This window comes from Hylaeus volcanicus, chromosome 4 (assembly GCF_026283585.1).
Source record: "Hylaeus volcanicus isolate JK05 chromosome 4, UHH_iyHylVolc1.0_haploid, whole genome shotgun sequence".
Lineage (NCBI taxonomy): Eukaryota > Metazoa > Arthropoda > Insecta > Hymenoptera > Colletidae > Hylaeus > Hylaeus volcanicus.
The window spans coordinates 11,887,330-11,906,214 of NC_071979.1; the positions used below are offsets into that span (position 1 = coordinate 11,887,330).

Genomic DNA, 18,885 nt, shown 5'->3' on the forward strand with positions numbered 1-18,885 from the left:
GAAATTGCTGCACTAACATACCTTTTTTTATTCTCGCAACTATCGTATGACTGACACCACATTTCTCTGCAATTTGCCGCAACGACAAACCTTTATCACACAAACAAGTAATAGTCTTCTTTCTATCTTCACTAAATCGCTTCATCTTGGATTAAGCGTATGAAACAGCGTGCAAACTGAAAAGTAATCTCACCATGGTGTGGAACGATGGACTGCGAAACAGTGGACAATCAGTGTTTATTGACAGTTTTATTTCCCCGATATTTACATGCTATCATAAACGTTTCCGACGAAACGTGCGAAACTGTAAACATTGTTTCAAAACACAATTATTATAAAATATTCTGTACATTATTAATGTTAATGAAAATAAACCATTACATTTCGTTAATCAGATGCAGCTTGTAGTTACTATTACCGAACCCTTACCGATTACTTGAAAAATTAGTCGTATTATCGCCTTTTACATAAAATCAGCGGAGTGTGTTTACACTTTTGCTTGTCACTGTATATTCATGTGACAATCAATGTGTTAATATTAAGAGTGTTAAAATAGAGCTGATATGGTACGAAACATAACAAGAATGTAACTTTACCTATGAAATTAAATCTGTTAACAAAATTGTGTGATTTAGTAACTAAATAGATTTGGAATCCTTAAAACTTTAACCAAATTATCTTTAAATTTAATATTTGTGATGTATAAACAGTTTCTGTAAAACCTTTTTTGAAGGTAAATTTCCAATTGATTTCTTTTATAGTTTAATGTATCGATAGTTATTCATTTTATCTATTTTGTTTTAAAGTAATCTAGAATTTTTCATTTATTAGCAATCGTCTCGAGGAAGACTTTTCATGTGGTGTCAGCAGTATGCTCTGGCTACTTTGCATAGTATTATCGTTAATTTGTTAACCAACTTCGAAAAGGAGGAGGTTATTCAATTCGACGTGTATATTTTTTTTCTTTTTTTCTTCGAGAAATTATTCTAGAAAGATACATTGCCGGAAAAAATAATGTAAGCAAACAGACGCGATACAAACTAATTTTAAATTGATCTATGTAGAAGAGGCACATTAAGATGTTAAGCAATATGTTAATATGTTTATGTAACGTATATGCTATATAAACCATATTCGGTTTAAAAGCAATAAATAAATAAATACATTTGTTCGCGTTATTTCGCTTGCCCGTTATTTTCGAACGGTGGCGTGCCAGAGCATGGTACATTTTCCGCGGTGGTGGGACCGACGATGCGCGCGTCACCGCCAATGTATTTTTTGTGACGAAGGACCCTGTGCACCCACGCAGTGGCTAATCGTGACCGAGCCTTCTAAGAGAAGAGAGCAGTGCTGAGTCTTATTTTGGAAAACGAGCGAGAAAAGAGAAAGTGGTGAGTCGTGGTGCGAGTATCTCCACCGAGCTGTGCGGTAGTGCGTGCGTCCCTACGTGTGCGAGCGTTCGCGGTGTTGACGATTGCGAAGTGCGAGTTTGTTGGGAATTGGCGTCTACGTTGGAATAACGTAACCCGTTCCAGGGCGAGTGTAGCGCGACAACGGTTTTGTTGCCCGGTATATATACCAGCGTCAGGTTTCCCGTGACGACGCCAACGGGGCGCGCTCTATGCAGACAGGCGGTCAGGTTTGGACTCTCCAAGCCCGTCCTCGCCACGTGATCGCGGCGCGAGGTTGCGGCCCTAGCGACGCGGAGCAGCGTCTGATTGGCAGAGCGTCCGATTCGCGGCGCGAATCGAGGGACCACGCGATTAATTAAGGTAGCGTTAAGTTCTAATAAGTGCATGCTACGCAGTCGTGTAATTCCGTGGGTGTGCCTTACACCAGTTTATATTGGGTTGAAATAAATATCCCCTTGTTCCGGCTTTTCCCTCTAAATCGTAAGGGTTTTTACGCCGGGATAAGTTGGCGTTTGTACCACGGAAGTGTGTTGTTTAATTACCCATTCATTCACCTATCCTTGATTTTCTTTAGAATAAATTTATATTTGCGGACGTAAGTAATAATATCTTAAATTCAAAACAACATTGCCGGAAGTACAATATGTATATGTATAATGCATGGTCGCTAAGAGCATGTATTTCGGCTGATGACGGCTCATCCACGCTCCAAATTAGGAATCAGTTAAAATGGCCGTGTTACGTTCCGCACCGAATTTCAAAATTTTATCTCTTGTCATTTTGTCCACATCGACCGGATGTATTTCGATAATGCATTTGCATTCTGGGAACTCCCTAATCGAGTATACCGAAGGTCTTTGATGTTATAAGTTAGTTAATCTCTTGGCGACACGACTCAGATTATTAGTATAACAAATTCCTTCCCTGAAATCAACGTGGTCCCACGATCAAACTTCGGATGTATATAGATCAGTTTTACTTCTGAGAACATTCAGATTGTAACTTGAAGTCTTTTCGCGTGTGATCTGATAATGCCGACTATCGAGCATTCTGGAATATTCCTAATTTCAGACACACGTAGGACCATCGAAACTACTATTGACTTTATTTTCTGATTTTATGTATTTCAAAATTCTAATGTTTCTTTATGTCAGTCAGTTCGAAGCGATATGCTAAATTTAATACGCGACCTTTTGATTATTTTATTGCCATATTTTAGAGTTAATATCCAAATATGTTTTATCATTGTTAATGACTTAATAATTTCGCAATAGTTATTAATCCACCGTAAAATATCATTATTATAAATGTAACTGAAGAGTGGAGGAATGTGCTTGGCTCAGAGAGAGAAAGATAGATTAAGACAAGGAGAGAAACACACATACGCCTACTGTACAAAGGGTTAACGAATCACGGTTCGTTACGCATCAACCTCGCAGCCTAATTCGTTAGGCGTATAGCAATGCAACGTAAACAATTTCGGACTAGGCCCACTCTGGTCTCCTTCGAGATTAAACAGTTGCGACACTCTTCGACGTACAATCGCGAGGTGCGTGTCGGGAAGTCCGTGAAGTGGTTGAGCCTAGTCTTGTTTAAAATTTGTTTTTAGTAACAGTTTAACGAAGAGACTCTATCTTCGCGAAAGACATTAATACACGTATTTTCTTTTTTTTTTATTATTAATTAATTCTATTATTTGGTAGCTATAGTTCTTTCATTTCATTTTTATATATTAATTACCTTAGCACATTAAATTCAAAGTTCTATATTATTGGTGCAGTGGGTATTATTGTGTGTGTGTTTCTCTTTTCAGCAGTAAATCGACAGCAAAATCAGAGATCATCTAATCAGTTAAATCATTGGATAAATTTGTAGGTAAGCCAATTCCTTTACCCTTCCAGTTATTTAATGCATACATTGGCAAATAATTTCCAGTAGTCAATAAAATTGACTCTGAGAGTTCTCTTACTGGAAATTCTAAACATAAAAATTCAAGCGACATTCATGTATTGTTCTGATGAGTTGTATGGATGTGTGTGTATGGTCAGAAGTGTTACTGAAAACTGTTCTAAATTGAATATCCTTTTATTGTCAATAATTTGTGCTCAAGAATATATATATTCAATTACTATCTATTGTAATAATAATATACTCACATTTTGACATCTTAGTAACAGAATTTTTCTATCACTTGTTTTCGCTTTCTTCAATGCAATTCCGTTCTTAGCCTCCTCATAGTTTTTGAAAAAAAGGGACTTTGATAGATAGGATCCGTATGGGACTAGAGTAGCTCCTTACCCACAAATATTCTAAACCCTTTTACATAAAATTGGCTAGGGGTAAATCTCCAGACGTGCGCCGTTGCACATCGCACGTAACACCGTGTTCCGTAAACCTAGTGTTAAATATTTGTTGTCTTTTTTTTTATAAATACACAATCATTTTTAATTTACGAATTATTTCAATGAAATAATTTTTCGAGACCCTGGTAGAATTACGCTAAAAACAGACCGATTTAACATATTCACGTAGCTACATATTATAATCAATGAAAAATTACTGAACATTTTGATAACCATTAGAAGATAATAGTAATGTGAAATTTAAAAAATTCATGAGTGATTCCATAAAAGGACGATGAGTATTATTTAAAACCGGCCTGTTATTAATCCTCGTATTACAGAGAGTCATGAAATTTTTAATTAAATCATGTTATGGTGTGAAGTTTGCGAGAAGTGCGCGGTTGGCTGAGCGTTAATTAAACATTACGAAATTTCATATAAAATCTTGGCATTCGAATACGGCGCACAATGAACGCCTAGCTGTTTCGCAATGGTCGATACGAAATTTAAGCGAAACCGCGGTTTCTGGCAAAAAACTCGGCTAACGATTCAACCAAAAGGAAACTCTCACCGGCTGCGATTCGCTCGTAAATCGTTCTCCACCTATATATGTTGATCAGCGAAGGAAATGAAAGGGTTGGCGAGATTGGTGGAACGGAAGAAAACCAAGTGGAAGGCATAAAAGTGGAATTACGCGAGATTACGGTTACGTGCGATGTTCGCAAATGTAATGAATTTTTATACGAGTTACTGCGTTCGATGAGAAGAACGCGTTCTCTGTTTTTGTTTGCTGCGGATATACAGTTTTGATCGTTGAACCGCTGGAAAATAATACGCCCACGTGTTCCTCGATTTACACGGAGAGTCGATTCCTCGGAATACCGTGTGAAAGCGAAGTCGTGTAAATCGGAGATTAGGCGTATAAATTCGTGCATATCGCTTCGAGTCGCTGCGCTCACTTCTCCTTTCCTCCTTAAAGAGTTTCGCCTTTTAACGCTACTCTGTTGTCGTATGTAAAAATTGCACTTTATTTTTTAAATACGTACACCTTACAGCATAGTTTGGACATTTTTGTTGCGGAACTTTTTGAACACGGCGACAGCCGTGTCATGAATATATGGGTGACAAGGATTTTCACTAAGGAGTTAAAAAATTAATTCTGGAGATCAGGTGTTCAAAGACATCAAGTTTGGATAGGATTCGTAAATTTTAATTGCGGTGTGAAACTAAATTCTGACGCAATGTTATGATTGTACAGGGTGGTCTCTGCTTTAATTTTCGGAGATCAAGGCCATTTCAAGGTCATGTTATTATATAATATTTGAATATATTTTTCCATCAGTTACACGCTGCAATTTAAAAAAAAAAAAATGTAGTTATGTATGAAAAAACATCGATAACCTTTATAACTCCGAAGAAAATCGCCTTCGGGAAAAAATATTGTTTACAATATTATGGTTCCTTTAAAGCATTCAAATAGTACGCAAAATATGCGGTTGTTTCTTTTTTTATGTTTTTTCTGCTGTGTTGCCTTTGAGTTAGGATAGAATAAGATAGGATAAGGATAGTTGTAAGGTAGACTTAAGAAAAATACTGTAAAAGATGTAAATGGGAAAGAGGAGCCATGCGAACCCCTTGGAGGAGCATTATAATAAATAAATACATACATACATAGTGCGGAAAATATTTTTTGTACCTCCACAATTGGAGGAGATACTTAGATGGCCTTATTTAAACGGACCACCCTGTATAGTTTCCAATTGTATAAGAGCAAATATGTATTGCGCTGGATAACTATAGCATCACTTAATTTTTTAGCTGTTTCATACTTTAATGGAAAAGTGCAAAAAAATTGATTGTAAAAATTGAAAAGATATGAAAAATAACGAAGCTTAAATTAACTTTTATTTAAATTCTCCTGTTATACAAAACAATATAATCGAAAGTGTACATTTTCATTGTTGCGTAACTATAGCGCCACATCGACAAAAACAATAAAAAACGATTTCAGTACCTTGTAGGGCCACCTTTTTTTCTAATTAGCTCGAAAATCGTATTAGGTACGCTATCAATAAGTTTCCGTAAAATATGTTTACTGATTTTGTTACTTATTTCGATTATGGCGTTTTTTAATTCTGAAACGTTTGCGTATTGTCGATTTTTCACGAAAACGTTTCCCACAACGATTCCCCAAATATTTTCCATGGGGTTTTGGTCAGGCGAACACGCTGGACCTTTAATAACATCAATATTGTTTGCTTCAAACCATGCCATCGCCTTCGAACTTGTGTGTATAGCCGGTATATCTTGTTGAAAGAACCAATTTGTTGTATTATTTTCTTGAAGATAAGGTAGCAAATTACTTTCCAAGATATTAATATATTCATCAGTGTTCATCTTTTTCTTCTCTTCTATTTATGTTATTCCAAAAAGTGCAGTTTTTACGAAAAACAGGGTATACAATGTTTTAACTATAATAAATACAATTTTACAACTTTTAATTTTATAGTTTTGTATGTTTTTAAACAAATTCTAAAACTATATGTTTTCATATGTATATAATATGTTGTTGCCTGATCAATAAATCGTCACAAAATATGTACATATGTTTATCTTATATTTTTTGCGTTGCGAACAAAATCACAATCATAAATGGGGTAGTAAATGAAAAAAGTTTAAGGAGCCCTGCCATAAAATATAGGATATACTCGTCGCTAATGACCTTGTAGACGATATGACCTCAAGCCTCTATTTAAAAAAAAAATTTAGTTTTATTATTATTTTTATGGGTATGCCTGGCACAGAAAGTGTTAAATGCTTTAAATATTTTTCTTGCTGAATTGAGATATGAATCTTTTCGTATCTATCGCACGTGAGAAGTTTATTAGGTTGTCGATCGAAATGATTTTTATTCCTTTCTCAGTTTCTTTGTTACATAGAGCTTTGGGTGCGCTCGTTTCGCTGATGAAGGTTCGTGTCGTAACAATAGAGAAGGAGTGCTCCGTTAAAGTACCCTTTTTCGTAGGTTCTTGCTCGTTCGAGGTGTTAAAACTCGAGAGCTCTAGAGAAGAGTAACACGAGTGATAAATGGGTTTTCGTTAAATTTCATTAAGAATGAAGATCACATATAATGGATCCGATAAAGCGACATGCAACGGAAATTATAGCAACGAAGATGAAGTTTTCTTAACGAGCACGTTCCGAGGATTAGCTGTACAAATTATTAGATGATACAGTATGTCAACAAGTACGTAAAAAAATTAGGTATGTGAACTTGGCACCCGACTTTTCAAAAATGAATTTTTTTTTATAGAAAACGATAGTATTTTGTTAGTACTTGATTGTACCACCAATAGTTTCATTTGTACCTTCATCAATTAATAATTAAAAAAAATGCAAAAAATGGTCAGCACCCGACATTGAGATTTTTGAAATCTGGTTTTTCCCTATTCTTTAGAATCGTTTGTACCCGTTTGTACCGCTTTTCTTTTCGTTAGTACCTCAATAGTTTCAAAATGTTCAAACGTTCCGTACATTTCTCCATATTTTTATTTGCCAAAAAATGCATAAACAACCGGTGTCTAAATATTTTCAATTTACAGAAGCGATTTGGTCTTTGTACATGTTTCGTGTATATCGATTTATCCGATCAGAGAATCGGCTCGAATCGTTGCTACGACGAATATCATGTGGCTCGAGTCAAGGGGCGTGTACGGTTGGGTAAAGTGATGATTAGTCGAGGAGTAGCGACTATGCACACCCTCCTGCTGCAGAACTACGGTACGCAGTTTAATCCCCAATTCATCCTGTCGATAATTGCGGATATAGCATCGGCAGTCATGGTCGCTGAGCTGAATTCTTGGTAATGACGCGCGATGGACCGAATCCAGGAAATTTTAATTATTCCGATCGTCCTTATATATTACATTACTCGTGTCCTGCAATCACCTAGAGAATAAATTACAGAATTCTCCGGGGAATTGAAATGAGATCGAATTCTCGATATTAGTTATCCAACAGATTATGCAGCAGGGGGCCAAGTTATTAGTTGTGCAGTACCGTGAAAAAGTTTTAAGCCGCCATGCGAGCGTGGATTATACTTGAACAAATCTACTTTAATGAAATAACTGTAATGTACACTCATCCGCGAAAGTATTCGAATGCTTGCAATGGAACGTTTAATTAATAAAATATCTGTGTTGAACGAAATAGATTGAAAAATATGGTATACATAATGATATATACAAATATGATTTGTATATTTGTTATCGCACTTTATATACGTATGCTAGTAGATATATACAGGGTGTGGCCGGACGGGCGGTACAACACAGCAGAGAGTGATGCTACATGTAAAAATAAGTCGAAAAAATAGAATAACATTTTTTCGTTTGACGCTTCGTTTTCGAGAAAATCGAGTTTGAAGATTCTATGTAGTATGCGTGCACTGTACCACTTCTAGGTTTATATACGTATTATAAATAAGAAATGTCAACGTATGGATAATACATTTGATAATTTTATTGAAATTTACAGACTCTCGCAGGTAAGCGCGCTACTCGGGCGTTGTGATTGGTTGATGGTTTTTTGTTAATAATTTAAAAACGAAGCACCATCCGACATTTTTGAAAAGGAAATTGTGGTTCATGAATCGTCTCAGCTACCTCCCATTTTCGGTTCTTACGTTAATTCTGGGACACCCTGTATACAAATGCTAGTATATTATACAGGGTGTCCTACAAATGTTGGAACATCTTGAAGGGGGTGGTTCGGGAGGTGATTTGAAACAATTTTTTCCTTAGCGAAAACGTTGTCCGATGCTTCGTTAAGGAGATATTAACAAATAAACGGTGACCAATCAGAGCGCTCGTATACCGTTGGAGCGTTCGCGGTAGCGTATGAGCGCGGCCGCCTAGCGCGTAGTCTACGCCTACCGCGGCCGCTCCAACGGTATACGCGCGTTCCGATTGGTCCGGGGTTTTCTGTTAATAACTCCTTAACGAAGCCTCGGACAACATTTTCGCTAAGGAAAAAGTTGTTTCAAATCACCCCCCGAACCACGCCTTTCAAGGAGTTCCAACATTTGTAGGACACCCTGTATAATATACTAGCATATGTATACAGTATAACCCGTTTCAAGGTGTTACAACATTTTTGAGACACCCTCTATAATGATTAATATTTTATCAATTTTGCATTATTCTCGCGATTTATAAGTGCATCGACAATGTAAATATATCATCAACAAGAAAATCTGTTTGAGGCAAAAATTGAAGACTAGAATCTTCGCAAATTCATAACTTCTACGAGCATGCCCAAATACAAGGCTTTCCACGTACAATCTTGTATTGCAAAAAAATTATTTGTTATCAGCAAATATTCATGGAGTCGAAATGAATTGATAGCATTCCGAATACGCAGTATTAATACAGGTATTGTTAGCCAGTATGAGTATATGTATACAAAATCATCACGTGTAGTCGACGAAATTTAGTTTTACCAAGTGATATAGCAATTATATATTGGGTATTCGAAAAAATTCGTGGCGTTTCTCAATCATTTGCATGATTTCATCGCATCGTTCTGTGATTTGTGACTGGACCACAGCATGACAAACAGCGCATCTTTGACACCAAAGTTTTGATAGAGCATTTTGTCCGTAAAAACCACAAATTTGTTCACAAGCCTGCGTAGGATTCTCGCCTTGATCGAGCGACAAAACGCCACGAACTTTTTCGAATACCCATTATTATTAAAGAGGCGAAAGTATTTATACGCAGCGAGTAATCTCTGGAACTACTGAAGCGATTTTAACATTTTTTAAGGAATAGAAAGCTACGTTATCCCCGAGTATTTGAAAGATTCAGAGAAGAATGGAACATTAATAGTTATGAGTTGGCCACTTGAAAGTCTCGACTGAAATATTACTAAACATCCCTGGGATTATTTGGACAGAGCTCGAAGAAAAAGAGAGCCAGAAAATGTAGATCAACTACCTCAACTAATCTAACTTTGCACAGTATTCTGTAATACATAAAATTCATACAGCAGTCATTTTTAATTAGACTAAAATTACCTTGTCGTGGGAAAATATTAAGCTTTTTGTCACATGATTTATGTCTTGAGAGCGCTATGGATAACTCTCACCGTGTACGAAAGTCGTGTCCGTCGCGGTGTGACGATTGCACAAAAGTTTTCAAAACTTTTTTCTAGTCCACTTTCGTCCTGTCGCTCGCTGTGCTCGACATGCTTCGCTTACAGCCTCCTCACGCTATCGTCTCTTGTATTAATCTAGCTAGATAAAAAATGTATTAAAGCAATTTTCGTACTAAATTTTGATAGTGTAGTAAGTAAAAAAATAATTAAATAATCCGTCGATTTGCAAATATGCACCAATATTCATTTATTCATACCAATGACGAAATGATTTTTGTCGACGTCTACATTGAGTAAAAATTATTTTTACCTCAGTATTGTAGGGACGTGCATTAACATCTTTAGAGATATTGAATCAATATTATTGATACATATACGTATGCTCAATTAAATGTTCTAACTAATAAATAAACACGTGAAAATGTCAATGGGATACACAACAGTGACACGAAATTGATTAAACATTTACTTTTCTTATAAAGTCAGTGTAATAAGTATTCGTATAGGAATCAATTCAAAATAAAACTTCATATATTTATTTTACTTAATAAAGTTTAGCGGATGAAATAATTAACCAACATTCCTACATATTTTTAGAGTAGAATTTGCGTAAGTTAAAGTTTATTATTTACACTTTTAACCTCTTATTTCTTTTCTTGTTAATTTTATTTTATATTGATTGCTGCACGAGTAGTTCTTACAATGACTGTACTTTTTATTTATTCATGATGTATTTGGTAGCAATATTCAATATATACACATACATATGTATATACATATATGTATACATACATACAAAATATATATACATATACAATATATACATATTTTTAGAGTAGAATTTGCGTAAATTAAAGTTTCTTATTTTTACTGTTAACTTCTTATATCTTTTCTTGTTAGTTTTATTTTAAATTGATTGCTGCACGAATAGTTCTTACACTGACTGTACTTTTTATTTATTCATGATGTATTTGGTAGTAATACATGCAGTATATGAACACGTATTCAATATATACATTGCATTGTTACATTAGGGAACAAAAATACGAAACATGTAGGACAAAATATCCATTAGAAAATTAATTATAGAATATGTGTAAAGTACACTTGATTAAAAACGTGACTTAGCGTCCAACAGTTTTAGTATTTTATAGGTATATTCACCCTTGGTATCAATAACCGCAGTTAATCGTCTCGGCATACTTCTACAGGTTTTTTTTATAAAAAAAAAAAAAAACTTTGACCTTCAAAAAGTCGGTTAAGTTCAATTTTATCTCCACTTTCCTTACCAAATCTCCACCGATTCAAATGTGCAGAATCGCGTTATGGTAATCGTGATACATAATTTTGAAACCCTGTCCCTTCACAATTTACTTTTCAATGACACTTTTGAACGTGACTATCTCAAAACAACTACCTAAAAATCGGTAATTTCTTTTTTCTATCGGCTTCGAAGATTTTCCATAGACGAAATTACTTTACGTATAATACGAAGAAAAGTTGTAATACGTGAACACTTCGTAAAACCGAGTTTCGTTTCCGAACAAGCTAGCGAAAGTGCCGGTGGAAGTTACTATTGTATCTGTATCGTTATTGTTCGACGAGTTTCTCAATAAAACATATATAGGTATCGGAATGCAAAAGCGGTGGAGGTTCGTTGCACTCAGAGCGTTGCCGGTGTTCGGGAGTAATAGACTTTTGACGCGGTGTGGCACGGCATGGCGTGGCGTGGCGTGGCGTGGCGTGGCGTTCAAATAGCGCCTGCGATAAATCGCAGCACCGATATCCCTTCATTGTCTGTAGATTAACGCGCTTTAAATACTTTCCGTTTTCCGTGGAGGTCCGCGTGATTTTTAGCGATAAATGACGCGAATAAATGACGCGAGTAACTGAACGCTCGTTCATCTTATATACGGTCCAATTGTCTCTGATTTAAATACGTTGCGAAGGTGAAGGAGAAAGTGCGAGCGACAAGCTTATTCTATATGTATTCCATATAAAACATTTAAATTAAATGTTTAACTTCCCGATTTATAGGGAAGTTATTGTATTTGTCCCTAAAACGAAAAATCGATTTTTTAGCAGATTTCCATGTTTCAAGGTCATTGGAGTAATTTCAGTCTATATTTAACAAATTGTTCGCGTATGGGTGAGCGCGCGCGCGCGCGCGTGTGTGTACGTATGTAAATAAATTTTTCGTTAACGTTTTCTAAAAAACTAATAGCGAGATCAAAATGATCGATGATGCAATCGATGTGTGTCAATCTAACTTAGAGCTGATTAAATTTTGTTCTAATTCGGTCCAGTAGTTTTTCAGTTTTTTTTAAGAAAACTTAACTCAATAACGCAATCTAAATGGGAGAATATAAATTTATGAGCGAATAACTAAACGGAAATAATATATATATATATATATTACTATTATTACATTTGTATGCATATGTATAACACATGTATACATACAGGGTGCTCCAAAAGTATGGAAACAGTCAAATATTTCCAAAATGGAACATTTGTGAGAAAAATGGTTTAGAGAAATGTTTTAGGGTTTCAAAAATTCTATTGAACGATCGTGTCCGTTTGACCTTCAGAGGACCGGTCAAAGTCACGTCAAGGTCAACATGATTTTTTTAATGGAACACCTCATTTTTTATCATGCACTGTGAAAGCTTGCTATGAAACCCTTTCAAAACACAAATTTAATTTTTCATTCGAAAGAAACATCATAAATTTACGATGGTACAAGGTTCGGAGCTACAAAGTTCGATTATTAATCATTGTTTAAATTGATCCTTAAGAAATATTTGAGACATTTTCTCCGTGCGTCTCTGCTAATTTAAACCAGGGTTGCGCAAGTTTTAATGAGTTTGGTATCCGTTCTTTCGCAAGAAGAACGGAACTGTGACAGCTGTGAAACGTAAACGCCTCAGAGGTATCAAGGTGGTAAGAAACGAGTAAAGATTCGATAGACGAACTTTCAATCAATGTGACCGTCGCTGTGTGCTTCGATATTAGCGTTATTCGAATGTAAAGCTTGTTCTATTCGATAAAGTAACCTAAGGCAGAGTTCCAGTTGGTTGATGAAATAGTTGAGGTCATTTAAAAAATGCGTGTCTCAGCAACAAATGATCGGTCGAAATTTATTTAAATTGTAAATGTGTATCGTTGTAAATAACGCAATATTTTTCTGTGATTTATTAATGTTCAAGTTGTAAACGTGTATCGTTGTAAATAACGCAATATTTTCCTGTGATTTATTAATGTTCAAGTTGTAAATGTGTATTGCAGTATTGTAAATAATCAATATTTTCCTGTTTTTTTGTTGTTGCAGAACTTGAAGAATCAGATCATGACTACGAATCTATGGGTCGAACAGGTAAGCGATATTAATTTACCTTGTTTAAGAAACACGAGGCTGATATTGTTAAGAGAAGTGCTCAGTTTTCTCTAACTTGCGGAAACAAATTAACCGTGATCAAATTCGAATCATTTTCTTGTTCTTCATACAATTATTATCTTCGAACAAACAATTGTTTATATCATTACTATAAGAAATACTACTGAAAGAACTTATGCAAGTACTTTTAACGTATATGTTAATATATGTAGTGGGTGTAGAGTCTGTTTATACAGCGATCAATTTCTCAAAAAACTTTTGTGTGTTATTGCGGTTTAGTAACTTCTTTTTTTATAGTCAATGATAGATACAGTCCAAACAACAATTACTAGTTTATATAATTTGCGAGATTAACAAGATGATTCGAAAAATCGGCAGAAATATAGAAATGTAACGTTTTACACTTGTATGCTTTTTATAAAAGATTTGCAAATATTACCTACTTTTTCAGTCCTACAAGGCAGAACCCCTTCTTAATAAGTATACGTACGGTTCTTATGACGAACAATTTACAGTAGAGCTTGTAACATAAGCACATCAGTTCATTGGTTCGTAAAAATTACGGAACATCCAATTTCCAATAAAGAAGTTTTGAAAAATCCTCTAATAGAGAAATGGAAGAAAATTCCAGCCTGAACAACATCGACATTAGTTAATTTAATTCCTAGAAGGGTTGCAGCAATTATATAATCAAAACGAAATCTCACGATTTAATTAGTAATTATTTATAAATTAATGTAAATTTCGTTCTTTTTTTATGAAACTTTAAAAATTTAACAATCGTACGAATGTACTTATTGCTTCTATATTTCTATCGATTTATCGTTTTCCCTTGTTAATTTCGCAACTTATATAAATATCTAATATTTTTTTATACTGTAAGAATACTGTTTTAAGAATATGTAGAATATAATTGATAATAAAAAAGAAGTTAATAAATTACAATTTCACATAGTTTTTTGTAAATTGATCAATGCACGAATACTTTCTACACCTACTGTATGTATCAAACTTTCGTATTAGTGATTCGATATATTCACTAAATATTACAAAATATCAGAATCATCTTCTGCCTGTGAGACGATGTTCTCTTTTAAACGATAACAGCTGGAGAGTTTAAAAAATTGACGATGGTATAACTCGTCCATGCAAAGTAACGTCTTTCTTCCTTTTTCGGAGTTATTCGTAGTACAGTTACCGCAAATTGCTTCACAGAGTAACATATATATTCGTCTAGCTGTACGTATAACGTTGCGCTCTACGTGTTCGCTAGAAAGAATCGAAATAGAAAAGAACGAGCGGTGCGAGAGCAAGGCGCGGTAGAAAATGTAATTGAAGAATAATTAAGCGAGGCCAATTAACAACCTTAACCTCGCTCCGCGAGCAACTTGAGAAACGTCTTCAAAGATAAATCCCACTAAATTCTTCAGATGTACACATGTAATTTACGCTCCTGAAGCTGCGAACATTCTCGTCTTTAAGAAGAAATTAACTTTCTTTGCTGAAAATTTATCTCTTCCGTGAGAAATGCTGCTGTGAATAGAAACTGACATTTCCGAATTCAACGGTTACTTCTGACATAGGGCGACTCAAGATCTCATTTTTATGAATTATTATTCTAAAGCATGGTAGCATAAACAAACGAAGAAAATATATTGTTACAAAACGTCAACAATTCCTATTTGTATGATTATCAATCAGGTAGTATAAACAATGATAGTATAAACTAAATGGTAGCATAAACAAACGAAGAAAATATATTGTTACAAAACGTCAACAATTCCTATTTGTATGCTTGTAAATCAGGTAGTATAAACAATGATAGTATAAAGTAAATGGTAGTATAAACAAACGAAGAAAATATATAGTTACATAACATCAACAATTCCTATTTGTATGCTTGTAAATCAAGTTTCTCAGTTCGTTCAAAGTTTATCGTTTGAAAGAGCAAAGGAGGAATTTTTAATTTCCCTTTGAGTTATTCCATATCAACTTGGACACATTTGGAGTGACATCTCAGATTTTGACGAAATTTGAATATGTTGTAGTCTTTAGTGATATTTGAACGTATCTCAAAGGATTTTGAAAAATTTGGAAAGTTGTCGGTTTTATAGCTGCTCAAAGTTTTGTGCTACCTTTTTTTTTTAAAATATAGCTATTGAACTAGGTAATGGATGAAAATGATCTTTTACGTGCTCATAGTGAAGATATGGAAGTATCAATTAAAAATGATTTCAGAACAAAAAAGGTTTTAGACTAAAATTGGAATTTTTGTACCTTTACTCAAGTTTTCCTAACTCCGGTATTTATCCATAGATTTTCTTCAACAAAAGATTGTTTTCTTCGTAGAAATGCGATCTGTACGTAAACAATAAGAAACTGGACATAATATGACAATTTCTATTTTTCCATGGCGATGGAAGAAATATTCGTGTTCTATTTTAGCCGAAAAAATCAAAGTTTCTCATATGTATTGGTTCGTAACACTTAAATTATTGAATCGATTGGAAAATAATGTGAAAAGCAATTGTTGTAAATTCGATCACCTTTAAAATGGCGTCTTGCGCGACTCAATCGGACGTTTCTAACTCGAGATATGGCCTAAAATGTGAATGTATGTCAGAAAAAAATCGAAAAAAAATTCAAAAATTTATATAAAAAAAAAAACGTATTCATAGAAAAATTTTTTCTTACAATTCTCGAGTTTAGTAGGCTAAAATACATAAGAAAAAAATTGTGGCATTGAATGTACATTGTTTTTTTTTTTATTTTGTTAACTAGTGTTATTCATTGAAGGCAGTAAGTCTCCATATACTTATAAACAAGGGTGTACATGCAACGTTCATCTTGTCCCAAACAGTTCAGAATAATTAAAAAATACCTACCTACATACAATCAAACCACTCTCGCGTTTTCGTTTCTGTGACACAAATTGTCCCGCAACGTTTCACGACGTGCCTCAGCAATTTTCCTCCGTCTCTAACCAGAAATCCTCACCTAGAGGTGAAATCGCGATAAACACATTTCGTCAAGAGGGAGAAATGGATTTGTCGTTAGACAAGGATACATTACGTTGCCATACGGCAAATACTTGTTCGGTCGGGTGCGGTGTTTGACTGAGAAGCGGGATCCGAAATCGAGAGAAGACAAAAGGTACAGAGAAGAGAGATACAGATCGTTACATCGAGTCGCATCCGTCTCTGTGTGTACTTATGAATGTACGTGCGCTGGAAGGTATTCCGGGTGCGTCTCCGAGAGACGCGCCATCCTTCAACGTCGAAAACACCCTCTTTAGCTTCCGACTAACCCTCCGTCTCGACCGTGTGCGACAACCTAACATGTACTATGTACAACTGGTTTGCCCACGGCTACTACTCGGCGCAACGAATACACGCGTTGCACGTGTAACAGGGAGTAATGGGGAAACTCGTTCATGCTCGCCATCACGATCGCGGTAGTCGGTGTTGAAGTGTTTTCTTCGTTTTTACAACTTCTTAAGTCGGTAACTGACTCGAAACAGAAAGGGTTTTACCCCTGATGTTGTTGCTTAACCAGTCGGCTCTGGCGTCCTCTTTTTATTGCGCGCACACTGGAGAAAGAGGAACATTGTTGAGCACTAAAAAAAGGGCTCAAGCCTTTTTTATATGAAATTTCAATTTATATGAAATTTCAATTAACTCTTTGCACTCGAGGCCTTTTTTTCTGGTATCTATTGCCGTGAATTCTAAGCTATCTAGATTTGAGAATAAGGTCACCATTATTTCACCGACAATCATTTTATTGACACTTCGAGCTCCAAAGAAATGAAACGTAAAGAAACATTAGGTATTGTAGATTTGCTGCGTGAACCTTAATGGTGACTGAGAGTCATCTCTCGAATGCAAAAGGTTAAAGGATACCATATTTTTTCGCTGCTGAATCACCGGAGCCCTTTTTCAAATGCCACGAATGCTTCGGTGTTTATTTATTCGTTAATTTAAAGAGAACTTTTTCACGCAGTTCGGATAACAGAACATTCGGATAAGAAGGATTCGGATATTTTGGGGGGGCTCTACTGTATTTATTACTCTTTACTGTATTTGCACGACATGCTCGAAATTGATTCCTTTTGTCCGTATTGTTACCTTTAAATCCCACGAAACTGCAGATATTTTCACATTTTTTTCTGGCAACACGGAGTATTTAACATAAATATTTCATATGCATTAAAAATACATTCTTTGAACAATATTTCCACCACTTTACACTGTACTTTCTGTTAAGAATTGCATTAATTATTTTTCTTTTATTTTGTCTAATCTAGTCTTTTTTATGTTTGTAAATTGACATGCCCGGTTGTCGGTCATGTTGTTCGTCTGTTTTCAGTTCGGGGTTTTCTGCGTATATGTCGGAGACACGCGATGTCTGACACAAGTATTATGAATCAATGAAATAAATCACAATCTTTTTTTTTTTAATTTATTTATTTAACGTCGCATCAGCTTTTTAGCCATTAGCGATCACATTGCAATACATTGTTACATCTTATGTCTTATTACATTGTATTTCACATACATCAGTTGGTTTTCTTCTCTCTAACAATTTTAAACTACCTAAGACTAATTACATACTAAATATCTTTAATTATTTTGATTTTCTCAAGATAAGTTATTATTCATTTTACATGTTTTCTTACATTTAAACATTGTTTAATATCTACAGGAAGTTTTACTTGGGTTCAGATGTTTTCACCAATTAGACATTCCAGCAAAATATGTTTAATGGATAATTCTGAATTACAATTTTCACATCGCGGTCTGTCAGATTTGACTATTATGTACTGATGGGTTAATTTTGTGTGACCTATCCTTAGTTTTGTGAGAACAATTTGTTCCCTTCTTGAGAGGGAGAGCGCTGGGTTGTTCGAGTATACAGTGGGTGTAGAAAGTATTCGTACACCGATCAATTTCCAAAAGAACTATATAAAATTATAATTTATTAACTTATTTTTTATAAACAATGACATTGCAAAAAAACTAGCTATTTATGTAAGTTGCGAAATTAACAAGAAAAAAACATTTAATCGATAGAAATGTTGAAGCAATAAGTATTCGCACAGCTGTTTAATGTTTAAAACTTCATTAAAAAAAAAAAGAAATTTACATTAATTTACAAGTATATAATACTTCCTTCGTGGGATTTACTTTTGATTTTATAATTCTTGCAACTCTTCTAAGCGTTAAATTAACTAAATTATTAGTTATTCGAAATGGATCTTCTTCAATTCCTCTATTAGAGCCATTCTTAAAAGTACTTTACTGGAAATTTCATGTTTTTTAATTCGCACAGAGTAACACACTAATATGTTTACGTTATAAACTCTACTGTGAATGGTTCGTCATAAGAATCGTACAAATACTTATTGCTCCTATACTTTTACCCACTTTTCGCATTGTTTTGTTAATTTCATAAATTATATTAACTAGTAAATGTTGTTTGGACTATATCTATCTTAGAGACTTCCGAGAGTATGTAAAATATCATTGATTATAAAAAAAAGAAGTTAAGAAACTACAATTTCACACAGAAGTTTTTTGGG

The 18,885-nt window shown here is 34.7% G+C and overlaps 1 protein-coding gene across 1 annotated transcript in view; it reads left to right on the top strand.

Annotated features, from left to right (window-relative positions):
* The window catches only part of LOC128875194 (acetylcholine receptor subunit alpha-like), a 213,288-nt gene that overhangs the window by 33,248 nt on the left and 161,155 nt on the right, over positions 1–18,885 (top strand). The window contains exon 3 of the mRNA XM_054120582.1: positions 13,242–13,286. Within this exon, the coding sequence (XP_053976557.1) occupies positions 13,242–13,286 (45 nt within the window). The remainder of the gene's footprint in view (positions 1–13,241; positions 13,287–18,885) is intronic.